This window comes from Malus sylvestris, chromosome 6 (genome assembly GCF_916048215.2).
Source record: "Malus sylvestris chromosome 6, drMalSylv7.2, whole genome shotgun sequence".
Lineage (NCBI taxonomy): Eukaryota > Viridiplantae > Streptophyta > Magnoliopsida > Rosales > Rosaceae > Malus > Malus sylvestris.
This window is the reverse complement of record NC_062265.1, coordinates 28,395,185-28,409,056: the sequence shown is the minus strand read 5'-3', so window position 1 is coordinate 28,409,056 and position 13,872 is coordinate 28,395,185. Positions and strand designations below refer to the sequence as shown.

The window sequence follows — 13,872 nt, the reverse complement described above, 5'->3', positions numbered from 1 at the left end:
TGATGATTATTCAAGAAGGTCTTGGGTCTACACTATGAAGCACAAGAGTGAGGTGTTGAGCATTTTCTTGGGTTGGAAGAAAATGGTTGAGAACCAGACTGGGAGAAAGATTAAGATTTTGAGATCGGATAATGGTGGTGAATACACATCCGATCCCTTCTTTAAAGTTTGCAAAGAAGAAGGAATTGTGAGACATTTCAGTGTTCGGGGAACTCCACAACAAAATGGAGTTGCAGAAAGATTGAATCGAACCTTGCTTGAGAATGTTAGATGTATGTTGTCCCAGTCGGGTTTAAGCAAGTCATTTTGGGCAGAAGCAGTTAATTATGCATGTCACATCATCAACCGGTTACCTTCAGCTGCTATTCAGGGTAAGACACCAATTGAGGTATGGACTGGAAAACCTTCTTCTGATTATGATCATATTCGTATTTTTGGTTCACCTGCTTATTTTCATGTAACTGAAAATAAACTTGATCCTAGAGCCAAAAAGGCTATCTTTCTTGGTTTTAGTAGTGGTGTCAAAGGTTACAGGTTGTGGTGTCCAGAGATGAAGAAACTGGTAATTAGTAGAGATGTGACATTTGATGAAGAAAGTATGTACAAAGTCTCTGAGAAGAATGTGAAAGATGTCCAACAGGTGGAGCTTGAGAAAGTTGCATCTGGTACTTCAAATCCTATTTCCGCTGATGTCGAAGCCACTACAAGTGAAGAAGTGGGAGACCATGAGGATGTTGAAGAAGTTGAACTTGAAGATTCTATTCAAGTTGAAGAGCAAGTTTCACCTCAAGAGTCTATTGCCAAAAACAGAGGAAAGAGACAAATTACCAAGCCAGCTCGGTATAGTGACTATGTTTCTTTTGCTCTTCCTATTATCACTGATGATATTCCATCTAATTTCGAGGAAGCCATTGAGAGTGAGGAGAAGAAGAGGTGGTGCAATGCCATGGGTGATGAGATGAATTCTCTCTTGAAGAACAAGACTTGGGAGTTAGCTAAATTGCCTAAGGGCAAGAAAGCTATCGGTTGCAAATGGGTGTATGCTAAGAAGGAAGATGCTGATGAGAAAAGCAATGTGAGATTCAAAGCAAGATTAGTTGCTAAAGGGTATGCACAAAAGGAGGGCATTGACTACAATGAAATCTTTTCTCCGGTTGTGAAGCACTCCTCAATTCGCATTATGTTAGCTCTTGTTGCACAGTATGATCTTGAGCTTGTGCAACTTGATGTGAAGACGGCTTTCCTACATGGTGATTTGAATGAAGAGATTTATATGTGTCAACCGGATGGGTATATAGTGAAAGGGAAGGAGAATTTGTTTTGCAAATTGAAGAAATCACTTTATGGCTTGAAGCAATCTCCAAGACAATGGTATTTGAGGTTTGATAAATTTATGAGAGGCCAAAATTATTCTAGAAGTCAATATGATCATTGTGTGTACTTCAAGAAGTTGCAAGATGGGTCTTTCATTTATTTGTTGATATATGTTGATGATATGTTGATTGCCTCAAAAAATGTTGAAGAGATTGAAAAATTGAAGAAGCAAATGAAGAATGAGTTTGAGATGAAGGATCTTGGTGAAGCGAAGAAGATCCTTGGCATGGAGATCACTAGAGATAGAGCAAAGGGTTTCGTCAGTTTGAATCAAAGACAATACCTTGAGAAGTTGATTCGGAAGTTTGGAGTTCATGATTCAACCAAACCGGTTAGTACCCCTTTGGCTCCTCATTTTAAATTAAGTTCTCTACAATGTCCTAAAACTGATAAAGAGAAGCTGCAAATGAAAAATATACCATATGCAAATTTGGTTGGTAGTTTGATGTATGCAATGGTATGCTCTAGACCGGATATTGCTCATGCAGTTGGCATGGTGAGTCGATATATGCATAATCCAGGTAAAGAGCATTGGCAAGCAGCTAAGTGGATATTGAGGTATCTCCATGGTACTCGAGATATTGGTTTATGCTTTGAGAGAGATGACTCTGGTATTGGTCATTTTGCAGTTGGTTATGTTGATTCAGATTATGCAGGTGATCTGGATGGAAGGAAGTCTACTACAGGCTATGTGTTTACTATGGCTAAAGGGCCAGTTTGTTGGAGGTCTATTTTGCAGTCGTCTGTTGCCTTGTCTACTACAGAGGCTGAATATATGGCAGTTGCTGAAGCTATAAAGGAGGCCATTTGGATACATGGGCTGATTAGAGATTTGGGGGTTGATCAGAAGCAGGTGGAGGTACATTGTGATAGTCAGAGTGCCATTTATTTGGCTAAGTATCAGGTTCATCATGCGAGGACCAAGCACATAGATGTGCGTTATCACTTTGTTCGTGAAATTGTTGGTGAAGGGGAAATCATTCTCCAGAAGATTCCAACTAAAGACAACCCCGCTGATATGTTGACTAAGGTTGTTGGTGTAGCCAAGTTTGTTCATTGTTTGAACTTGGCTCACATTATGCCTATATAAAGAAGGCGTTGAGCAGTAGGAGTTTTGGAGCATTTGGCTCGGTATGAGTTGTTCTCGTACTAGTGTTTGGGAGTGATTTTTTTGTGTTGATTGTGTTGGTTGGCTTATCATGGTGTTTTCGAAATTTGGCCAAGGTGGAGATTGTTAAATTATGGCCAAACAACAATTACTTTCGGCTATTAAAAAAAGGAAAAGAAAAAACTTTTGGTTATAAAATTATAAAGACATCATGATGAGGAGGCATCATGATGATGTTTTTTCTTCTTTTGTGGTTTTTTATTAGCCGAAAGTGATGGCTTGGTTTAAATAATAAGTCATTGTTTTGTTTCGGTAGATAGAGAAGAAAAGGAGAGCTCAATTTCAGTTTTGAGCAGAAGAGAGAAGAGAGCTGCAGAGAAAATGAGTGCAAGCTGCAGAGCATCAGAAAATTAGAAAGGGTGCAACAACCCTTTGTTGAAAAGAAGAAGAATGTGCTCTTCTTTTTATTAGCAATCATCCATCATAGTTATTGTTGTAATAGCTTTGAGCTACATGTATAGAGAAGAAATTATTCATTATATTTCTTTCTCTATTGGTTTCTGTGGTGTGTGAGAGCTATTGGGTGTATTGGGTTATTTGGGTTGTGAGATTGCCAACACTTTGTAAACTCCCATTTGGTTGATAGTGGATTATTGGGTGAGCTCCTACTGCTCCGAGGACGTACTCCAGTTACACTGACTGTTGAGGAACCTCGTTAAAATCTTGGTGTCTTTTATATTTTGTTCTTGCATTTTCATTTGATAAATTTCCTGTGGGTTAGCTTGAGTTGGTTCCAACGAGTTTGGTGCTATCCTAGCACAACAGTTCCAGCATAGGATGGTTAGTCAAGTGCCAATTTAAGCTGTTATATACGCTTCTCCATTCCGATGATGACCTCTTGGAAGACATTAGACCACCTAAAGTTACCACTGCCAGAGGTAGGCCTTCACACTTATCCACAAGTTTCCATGCTAAGGATTCAAGCTCTGGTGGACAAGATTTATTATCGTAAGTTGAGAATGCTTTCTTGCTAAAGAGCTCCCAAGCTTCATTGTTTCCCAAGGGTTCAATTTCAATAGGACGACTTTCAACTTCAAAAGAATAGAATGCTATGTCTTTCTTTCTAGTTGTAAGCATGATTCGACTTCCATGATGTCTATTAAGAAGTGGTATCCTTATTTCTTGCCAAAGTTTAATGTCCCACACATCATCCAATACAACTAGGTACCTTTTAGACTTCAAGTATGTCGACAACATCTCTAACAATTCTTTGTAACTCATGGAATCCAATTGTGCAGTCATCTCTTCCTTTCTTCCTTGGTGGAATTGCTTGATCAGATTTTTTAATAAGTCTTCGATCACAAAAGTTTGAGAAACAGTGATCCATGCATAACAGTCAAAATGCCGCTTTACATTTTCGTTGTTGAAGGTATTGGCAACAAGAGTTGTCTTGCCTGATCCTCCCATCCCGACTATAGACACAACCATTTCATTTTCCTCTCCATTCATCAATAACCCCATTAACCTTTGCTTCTTGTCTTCAATCCCGATTAGTTCGTCTTCCATAATATAAAGAGAAGACTCGGCTTTGTTCTTCACCCATCTGGGAACACTATCCGAAGTTGTTCCTTCTATTGTAGAGACACCATATCTCTCATTCCTCTCTGGAATGGCTTTGATCTTTTTTGTGATTTTCTGTAATTTTTTGGCTATTCGATGCTGATGCCAAAGATTCTTTGGAAAGTAAATGGTTCTGTGGAGCAATTTTGCAAATGGAGTCGCACTCTTCTTGTCATATATGTGATACATGAACTCATCAATGACATTTTCAGCATCGCAGGTCAAATCTCTGACGCTTGTAACCCACGTTTTCTCTGCTTCTGTTTGTGGTTCCTTGCCTTCAGCATCTATTAAGAAAGATTTCATGCTTATGAGCTCCAGCTTAAGCTCATCAACTTCATCACGGACTGCCGCTATGGAAGATGCTTCGTTCTCAAGAATGAACGCAATTTTCCCAATCAATAGTGATGCAGCTGACTCCATTTTGGCTTTCGATACTTGGTATGCAATCTGTCTGCAGAAAAGACAAGTTTCAAAACAACAGAAAAAGAAAAAAAGAATGTAGTGGATAAATTTTTGTATTTAACAAACTATGTGCTTAGTTTTCAAAACGAAACCAAGATCTAAATAAGGTACTTAAGAAATTTAAATTTCTGTTCTTAACTTTCATTCAGTTTAACAAAGGGCCAAACTTCAAAAGTCCGAAAACTACTTCTCGAGTCTTTTTTGCAAGAACACAGAATTAAAGAATTTGGTGCAAGAACAAAAATCTATGATTGAAAATTTCGAACTCATTCAATCTAATTCTTCCACCAATTGTCATGGATTTTTGTCAGTGTTAAGGATAACCAAAAGTTTCAATTCTTTGTAGGTGGCAGTTGACAAGTACCACAAAATTGTTGTTAAATGAAAGTACACACGTCGAAAGAACGGAATGTTTTGGGTATAGTAGATTGAACTCTACACAAATACCAGACAATTTTTTTTTCACGACCCGTTAATCAGACATTGAACGACAAAGAAATAACAGGTTTTGGGTCAACATGTTAACCACAGCTCTAAAAATCCCAACAGCGCCCAGTGGTTGGCCACCGCCCCGATTAATGCCTAGGAATTTGAAAATTAATAAATGACGCCTAGACCTACTAAGGCGCCCGCCTAGACCCGCCTATACAAAAAATAGATAACTTTTACTTTGCATTTTATTTTTTCAAGATATTGTAATAGACTTGTTGAATACTTTCATTTTTTTCAATAAATTGTTATAGGCTTTACAGAAAATAGAAAATTTTCATTTTGCATTTTATATGTTCAATATATGTAATAGTGTCATGCCCCGATCGACATGTTCGGAATCGACACGCGACGGTAAAACAGTAGTAGTACAATATAAAATACATAAGAGTCACTGAGACTCATACATATAATATACATCAGAGCTTAGCGGAAATAGCTTACAACAAAGGGTGGCAATCCTATTCTCTAATGCGATGCCCACACAGCTGCATAACCTGCAACCTTCTTCTCTAACCTCTACCCATTGCTCTGCAAAATAACCCTACGCCTTGGGAATGGTGCACCAGGCAAATCAAAACCCGGATAAGCTACGAAGTAGTGTTATGTCCTCACATGACTTTTCTCTGAATACTGGGTCAATTTAATCACCGTCAATATCATTTTGTCATTCTCTTCGAATTGTAACTCACCACTAGCCTTTCTCATTTTCCGAATAATCACAAGGGTCCAATTGCCACATATTTCATAATTTAACCACCATACACCTCATTATACGTATAGGAATGGTTAATCAATTTGAATCTCACCACACGTCTTCTAACAACATTCTTAGTCATCACACAACCCGAAGTTGTGTATGAATGACACAACATCAATAATACAATCACGTGTAGGAATGAGATTGGTATCTATTTCATCATTACAACTCTTCGTTATGAGTAGGAATGAGTTACATCCGAAATCATTCTCTTTAAGGCAACACCATCATGTAAACTATTTGATTCAATTCACTTTCTAGATTGAGCCACACATGCCTTCAATCTCATCTTTCATATATGTAATAAATAGTCTAGGGCTATAGAGAGACACAGTTTGGCCGAGGCCTACAATAGGTAACCAATTAGGATGTGGTCCCCCCCTCCCATAACGGATTAACCAAGCAAGCAGAGTCACTCCTACTGATACTAATAGAGAGTGATCACCCATTGCGGATTAACCAAGCATGATCACCCCTGAATATGTATGGACATACCTAAATAATAAGGATCGCTCATCCTGGATTAACCAAGCACGATCCCAAAGTAGTATGGTCCCCCATTGCGGATTAACCAAGCACGACCATCCATGTACCACTTCTACATGGTGCAGATTCTGATTTTATCCACATTACCCCATGTATTGGGTTAGCGGTCTTCTACTAGCCCTCATGTACCACAATCTTTTCAGGCATAACATATATATATTTTCCAATAGCATCATCAAGTAATCATAGCATAGTGGCACACATTTCCATAAAATCATTTGTAAATTCATGTTATATCCACAAAGTACATAACAAGGAAATTCTCATGGGTAATAACCATATCATATAATATTAAAGTCACTCACCTGGGTTATTTGCACTTTCGGATTCACCGACTCCGCTCCAAGGAACCTAATACAATACACAAACCCCACTTAAGAAACTTAATAAGACCGACACATAAAACGAGACCAAGTGCCACTTGAACGTAAATCGAGATGCATGTCAACCGAGAACCACACACCATTGAAATGAGACAACTAAGCTCCATCAAGCCTCAATAACATTCTATAACAACGACACTCTAGAATAGGGCACATTGACTAAAAAGTCAACTGTCGATAAGTAGGTCCTCTAAGGTCAACAACGTAGGTTATTTAATTCGGGAGATTAGCACATCGGATTTCCAATCCATAAGTTCTCAAAGATCAAACAACTAATAACTATGATGCTCAAAAAATTGTACGACAATCCAACAATTAGATTGTCATCAATTACAAAAATCATACGGCAGTCAATTATTCCAAAAATTGAATAATCGAACCATCGTAATGAATGGATTTTGGATAAGGGCTCAGGACATCGAGAACGTCTCGCTGTCCAAAATCCATAAATTTTGACTTTCACTCGCGCCGCCACACATGGTGGTTTCTCAATTTTCAGACTAACTCCAAATTCTACCAAAATTTACAAGAAGATAGAGCTCAAGGTAAGGATCAACTTTTATACCTGCAACAAAGTCCAAAAGTCGACGGAAGATCATAAAGCAAATTCAATTTAATGGTACAAATCAATAGCTTACCCCTTTCTATTATACAAGCAACATTGATGAAGAAGAAATCGAATTCAAAATCTTGTGTTCAAGGCTGAATGCTCTAAATCTGAGTGACATATATAATAAGAGAAAAAAGTAAAACAAATGATGAGATAAAGCTCATAAGCACGTAATACTTTATTCCAAATATATTCTAGAAGGATATCTATGGTAGTAAGAGTGCATAATAACATACTCAGGGGCATATGGAAGCTCACAAAAGAGTTGCAATGATTGGACTCCTTGTTGATGAGCTCGATGAATATATGAAATATGAGACGGAGACGAAGATTATAATCTATGGAAATTAAATATGAAATATGAGACGGAGATGAAGATGGAGACGAAGATTATAATCTATGAAAATTGGAAAATAATTACGGCATGAGACAAAGACCAATACTTTTGGACAAAAACCAAAACTTTTGGACAAAGACCAATTCTTTGATATTCGTGGCAATTTGTAAATCGTCTTCTGAAACCGAGTAGGTTGTATTTTTCTCGCCACCACCTATTGAAAAAAAATAAACTACTTTTCAATTCTCTAATTCAACACTTGTCATGGGTGAGCTACTAACTCAATAATGTATGAATGTAATGTTCTCTCCTTATTTTATTAGGGTTGTGATTTTCACACACCCTTAATTACCTTTCCCACATCCCTTCTTATTTTTTAATACTTAATTGATATCTTACTATTTACTCTTCCATATATACCATTTTTACTTTTTGACCATTGAAATTTTAAAATACTTTTGTTATTTTATTTTAAACTTGTTTTTTTCTTTTTCTAACACTCAACCATATATGCCTTTTGTAACTCAAGCTCTACTGCCTAATCTGAGAGATCCCAAAACAAGTATAAAACACCTATTATATAAATAAAAATAAAACGATTACCTAATGATATAGCATATATGCATAAGTTACATGAATTGTACAAAATACTAGTAAGCAATCCACATACACTTTAATCCCCATAATAGTAGCCTCATGCCCCAAAAAATACATCAGATATCATTACAAGCTTTCACATTCTGCCTACACTATGTTTGGCCTTTAATCTTGTGTTCAAAAGGAGATGTCAATATTACCAAAAGATATGAAACCCATGCACTCCAACCTACAAGAAAATAAAAACATGTCAACAAAAGGAAAGAAAATTACAAACTTAATTAGTATTTTTATGGGGAAAAATCAACAAAAATATATGTACCTTAATGTGTTCTTTACACATCTAAGCTATTATTAACAAAAAGTTTCTTTGGCAAATCATTATGCTCATCACACCTATAAACAATGAACATTAAGTTATACGTATATATAAATAATCATGACCATAGTAGACAATATTAAAAGATAAATAAAAAAAATGACATACCCGTCGAGCACGTTTCTGAGCCTTCTCCACTATTTCAAACTTTGAAGGACCACGCTTTGTAGAGCTTGATTCTTTTCTATTTTTAGTAGGGGTGGGCACGGTTTGGTTTGGTGCGGTTTTGAGTGAAACCAAAACCAAAACTAAAATTGTTTGCTGTTTGGTTCGGTGCGGTTTTGAAGCCAAAACCGAAATAAAACCAAATCGTTTGGTTCGGTTTGGTGTGGTTTCAAACGGTTTCGGTTTGGTTTTTAAGAAAAAATGTACAATTTGAAATTAAACATATTAATAAGCATTTCCCAGTAGCAATAGGAAAAATACATTTGTTATATAAACAATTAGCATGTTGCATGCAGTTGTGATGTTAAAATATGTTTGTGCAACAAAAAGGTGTCCCGTACAAAGTATAACATAAAACAAGTTGAATAACTTTGAATTCATTAAACATGAGTGAAACTTTCATACTAGAATATGTGATATCATGCTTCAAATAAGTGGACTTCATTAGATCAGTGTTCGACTCTTGATAACAAGATTAGTCCACCCTTGTACATATATGTGTGTGTGTGTGTGTGTGTGATGGTATAAAATAACAAAGGTCCTTGAAGTTAATGAACGAAAGAAAGTGATGAATGATGATATTCCAGTGTGGTTGTGTCCATACTAAGTGCATGGATTCTAACAAACAACCAATTAAAACATGAAATTTAATATGGACATTTAATTAAATGTTTATTAATATTTGCGGTGCGGTTCGGTTTCGATGCGGTTTTCAAAAGCCAAAACCGAAACCAAACCGTTTTCTATGATGCGGTTCGGTTTCAAAACCAAAACAGTTCCAAAACCGCAAAACCAAACCATTCGGTGCGGTTCGATTTGGTTCTTGTTTCGGTTTCGGTTTTCGGTTCTAAGTGCCCACCCCTAATTTTTAGAACCCATTGGACGACCTTTGTGAGGTTTAACATTAGGCTCAAGAGTTAATGGAAGAGAAGTATCAATAAATTCACAAAGTTGCCTTTTGGTATCCTCTTTTTGAGTAAGAGGCAACTTTTCATACTTATCTTTAAACTCCAATAGAAGGCCGCTTATTTGATCTTGTTCATTGTCCAAGCTTACATGACGATCATTGACAAACAATCTTCTATCAATCCTCAATTATGGAAATATGTCATTTAGTTGCAAGACTTCAATATTCATCTCTCTAATCATGTGAGCACAAGGAAGACCCATTGTCTTGAGAAAATGACCCTTACATTGAGATGGAAGATCAGAAGAACTTGATGCTTCATATTGATTATATAACTCATTCAATGCAAATCTAGATACATGAGTAACAACCTCTTTGAAGAAGGGAAGTCGAAACTTGTGTGAAACTCTAACTTTTTCACTTGAAAGTTGAGTTTTGATTTCTTGAAATTGATTTTCAATAGCAAGGCATATTTTTTCTTTTACCTCGCGAAGACCTCCAGTTGAAACTTGAAGATATTTTTTTAGCGTTGCATGTGCACCTTCGGCTCTTGAAGTAACACGGTTACCAAAGTGGGTAACTTTCTCTGACCATGCACTTACAAACTTTTCTTTGTATGGAAGCCAAGTACCAAGAATATATTTCAAAACAAATTTCTTCTCCTCGTACTTAACTTCAAAACGACTCCAAGCTTCATTGAATGATGTTTCATTAGGAGATTGGATTAAAATTGTCCAAGTAGAAATGAAATCAATCCAATCAACTTCTTCCTCAAAATGAGCTTTACAATTTGCAAGTATATTTTTCTCAATATGCCACACGCACAAAAGATTGGAAGTACTCGGAAAGACAATGCGTATAGCATTCATTAATGCCAACTCCCTATCCGTTATAATCACCATAGGATGATTATCAACTCCCAAAATCTTACTAAACATTTTTAGAGCCCACACATAATCCTCTTCTTTCTCATTTTGCATGAAAACAAAACAAGAATAAAAGGATGTGTTGAAACTTGAAACTCCTATGATATCCAATAATGGCATCTTATACTTGTTGGTCTTATATGTGCAATCCATCACAAAAACATATGGGTAGCTCTTGGTCAACTCTATAGACAAGGGTTGAGCAAAGATCAAATGAGTCAAGTGGCCTTCATGATCATACTCAATGTTATAAGTGAAACCACCTTCACCAAGTTCTTCTAATAATGCTTGAATAACTGGACGCCCAGCTAGACTCTCCTTCACAATCTTAGCTCTTAGATTATAGATGTTTCGAGAAACTACTTGAAGATGAGGATTGCCTTGCCGAAGCGAAGATAGAATTTGGCGTGGTGGTATACCAGCCTTACTCATTTCTTTAATTCGTAAGATTTCCTCTTGTGAAAATTGACGACAAGAAGGATGTCCACACATGTCATTTGAAAGTTCATGGTTATGCAATAAACTTTTTATCTCTAACTTCCAAAATTCTTCACATTTCTTTTTACGCCCCTTGACTTCAAATGGACAATTTATGAGGCGAGATCCTGAGTTTTTTTTTCTTTCATCTAGTGAAGTTTTAGAGGCTCGATAATCCCCACCTCTATCACAACCAATAGCAACATATGTATTTGTCTTAGATCTTCTAATAACGGTTGCAAACCCTTGCATTAATGCTATCTTACGAACTTCCCCGATGAGGTCTTCTCGACTTTCAAAACATTTCGCCAACAAAGAAAGCATTTTATCGGGCTCATCAATCGTTGGTTGACTTCCTATATATCACAAACCAACACATTTATATATGTAGAATATATACTTTTTATCAATGGACTAGACATTTAAGTATCAAATTTATACCAAAGCATTGTATGCATTATATCAAGTTTACACCAAAACATGGAGCCTAGGTAAAACCACAACAATTAAACCTAATACCAATTTACCATTAAGTTAAAGTGTATTGGGGACCAATAGATTCCAATAGAAAATTAATTTCCCCAAAACCAACACAAATCAATATTCTCTATTATAGAGCATTGCCGTGTACATGAGAGAAAAATATGTTATAGAGCATTGCCCGGTGCATTCACGTAAGCATGGTAGTTTTTAATCTTTTGCTCCTTAGTCTCTGAGCATTGCCTAATTTTTCATTATTCTTGTAAAAAAAATTCTGATGTCAAAAACATTTACAAACTTAGTTTCGTGATTTTCTAATTTCTTCCCCTGGATTCAGTTACTTCATTGTTACATGATACATTTATCTTAAACCACCAGTATTCATTCATTCAATTATCATTTGAACCACAAATTAGGGAAAGAAAAAACTAAACCTAAAAAACAAATTGAGGCAAGAAGAGAACAAAAACCCTAAATTCCAAAATCAATCTTAATAATTTGAGAAAATACTTTAGAAAATTACCATCAAAAGTGTTAAGAGGAGGAATGCATTCTGAAATTTCTTCCATGCCATCCTCCTTGCATGCCATATCCAATATCTTCTGCAACTCAATGTCCATCTGGAGTTCTTCATCTGTTATTATTAGGTCATCCATTGTGGTTTTTCACAAGAAGTAATAAAGAGGACAGGGGAACGGAAAGAGAAGAAGCAGTGGAAATTTCAGAATAGGTCTCGTTGGGCTTGGCGGAGGGAGTGGGAGGCTTCGAAGAAGCAGTGGAAATATTTACGGCGGCGAGGGAATCGGGCTGCGAGAGGTGTCTGGGTTTGGGGAAAAAGCAGGAGGTGTCTGGGTTTTGGGGAAGAAGCGGGAGAAAGCAAGGGAAAAAGCAGGGGAGTGGGAAGAATCGGGCTGCTACTCCAATCTACAACACAATCAAAAAATAAAAAACAACTTTTAAAAGTCAAAAAGTAAAAAGGGTATATATGGAAGAGTAAATAGTAAGATATCAATTAAGTATTAAAAAATAAGAAGGGGTGTGGGAAAGGAAATTAAGGGTGTGTGAAAATCACAACCCTTTTATTATGTTAACCCAATTAACAGATAACTCAATTTCTTTTTTTAATAATCATTTTTCAGTCCACAAATTTGAAATCAAATATGACCATTTTATCAGACATTATCTGAGGGGCTTCGCTCCCTTATTTAGTGACTTTAGGCTAAACATAGATTTTGGTACTCCAAGAATGAACTCGCAACTACTTTTACTTTTATGTTTTATAAATCTCATATTTTATTAATTGAAGACTCCATCGAATGATCGTAATTATTCATTTTCATTAATACTCCCGCAACAGTTCCACCATGCATGATATATTTATAGTTCAGAATAAATTCTATATCAATCTACCAAAGTGCTATGGCTTATTTCTTTCCAAATTTTAGACTCCAAGTAGCTCAACATCTCTACCTATTCTTGACCACTCTTTTAAATAAGTCTTCAATCACATAGGTGGTCTGGGAACACACCAATCATGCGTACCAGTTAATCATTGATGCCTGGATGGTCTCCTTGTTAAATATAAACCAGCAGATCACTCTGAGTGAACAATTTCATTTTTTATTTATTAAATAATATGATTAGATTTAAAAAAAAAAATTTATTTTTGAAAAATGGGACAATAATGGGACAGATTCTTCTAACGTGGACATATCTTTTATTATTTTAATATATTACATAATTATTACTTTGTCCTTATATTTATAAATATTGTGTACTAAAAGTAAGGTTAACATAGGAAAAATAAGAACATGGTTGTCATTTTAAGAAAGTTGACAAAGCTCTTTGCTTAATAATAGTACTAGTGGATGCCCACATATAAAGTAGGGGTGGGTTCGGTACGGTTACCGTACCAAAACCCTCGTACCAATTACCATACCAAACTTTCGGTTTGGTAAAATCTATTACCACTACCATACCAAACTTTCGGTATACCGAAGTTCGGTATTGCCAAATGTTCGGTTGGCATGGTATGGCAATGGTAATTGCCACTTTGTTTTGGGACAAAATTTGATTTTGCTTTTTTAACCCAATTCAAGGGCAAAACTTTTTTATTGTACCTTTATCTCATACATTGTAGCCTAAATTCATCTATTATTCATCATTTACAATTCACACACACAATAATTCAAATGATGCATCAAGATTCATAATGAAAATTAAGCTTACAATCCAAATAGAAGTTACGA

At 36.1% G+C, this 13,872-nt stretch overlaps 2 protein-coding genes and 1 long non-coding RNA gene across 3 annotated transcripts; all 3 read right to left on the bottom strand.

The window, feature by feature from the left end:
- Positions 1-3,295: 3,295 nt before the first annotated feature.
- Positions 3,296-4,291, bottom strand: LOC126625587 (disease resistance protein RPM1-like). The gene has a single exon (XM_050294639.1). It carries the CDS (start codon positions 4,289-4,291, stop codon positions 3,296-3,298), a length of 996 nt encoding a protein of 331 aa, XP_050150596.1.
- A 4,199-nt stretch (positions 4,292-8,490) lies between these two features.
- Positions 8,491-8,860, bottom strand: LOC126627301 (uncharacterized). Its single transcript, XR_007624968.1, has 3 exons — positions 8,777-8,860; positions 8,612-8,685; positions 8,491-8,518 (listed from the first exon to the last, which is right to left on the bottom strand). It is a non-coding gene; the product is annotated as an uncharacterized LOC126627301 (long non-coding RNA).
- A 1,068-nt stretch (positions 8,861-9,928) lies between these two features.
- On the bottom strand, positions 9,929-12,515 carry LOC126625586 (PKS-NRPS hybrid synthetase cheA-like). Its single transcript, XM_050294638.1, has 2 exons — positions 12,147-12,515; positions 9,929-11,499 (listed from the first exon to the last, which is right to left on the bottom strand). The coding sequence occupies exons 1-2, from the start codon at positions 12,277-12,279 to the stop codon at positions 9,929-9,931; spliced, it is 1,704 nt and encodes a 567-aa protein (XP_050150595.1). The 5' UTR covers positions 12,280-12,515.
- Positions 12,516-13,872: the final 1,357 nt, after the last annotated feature.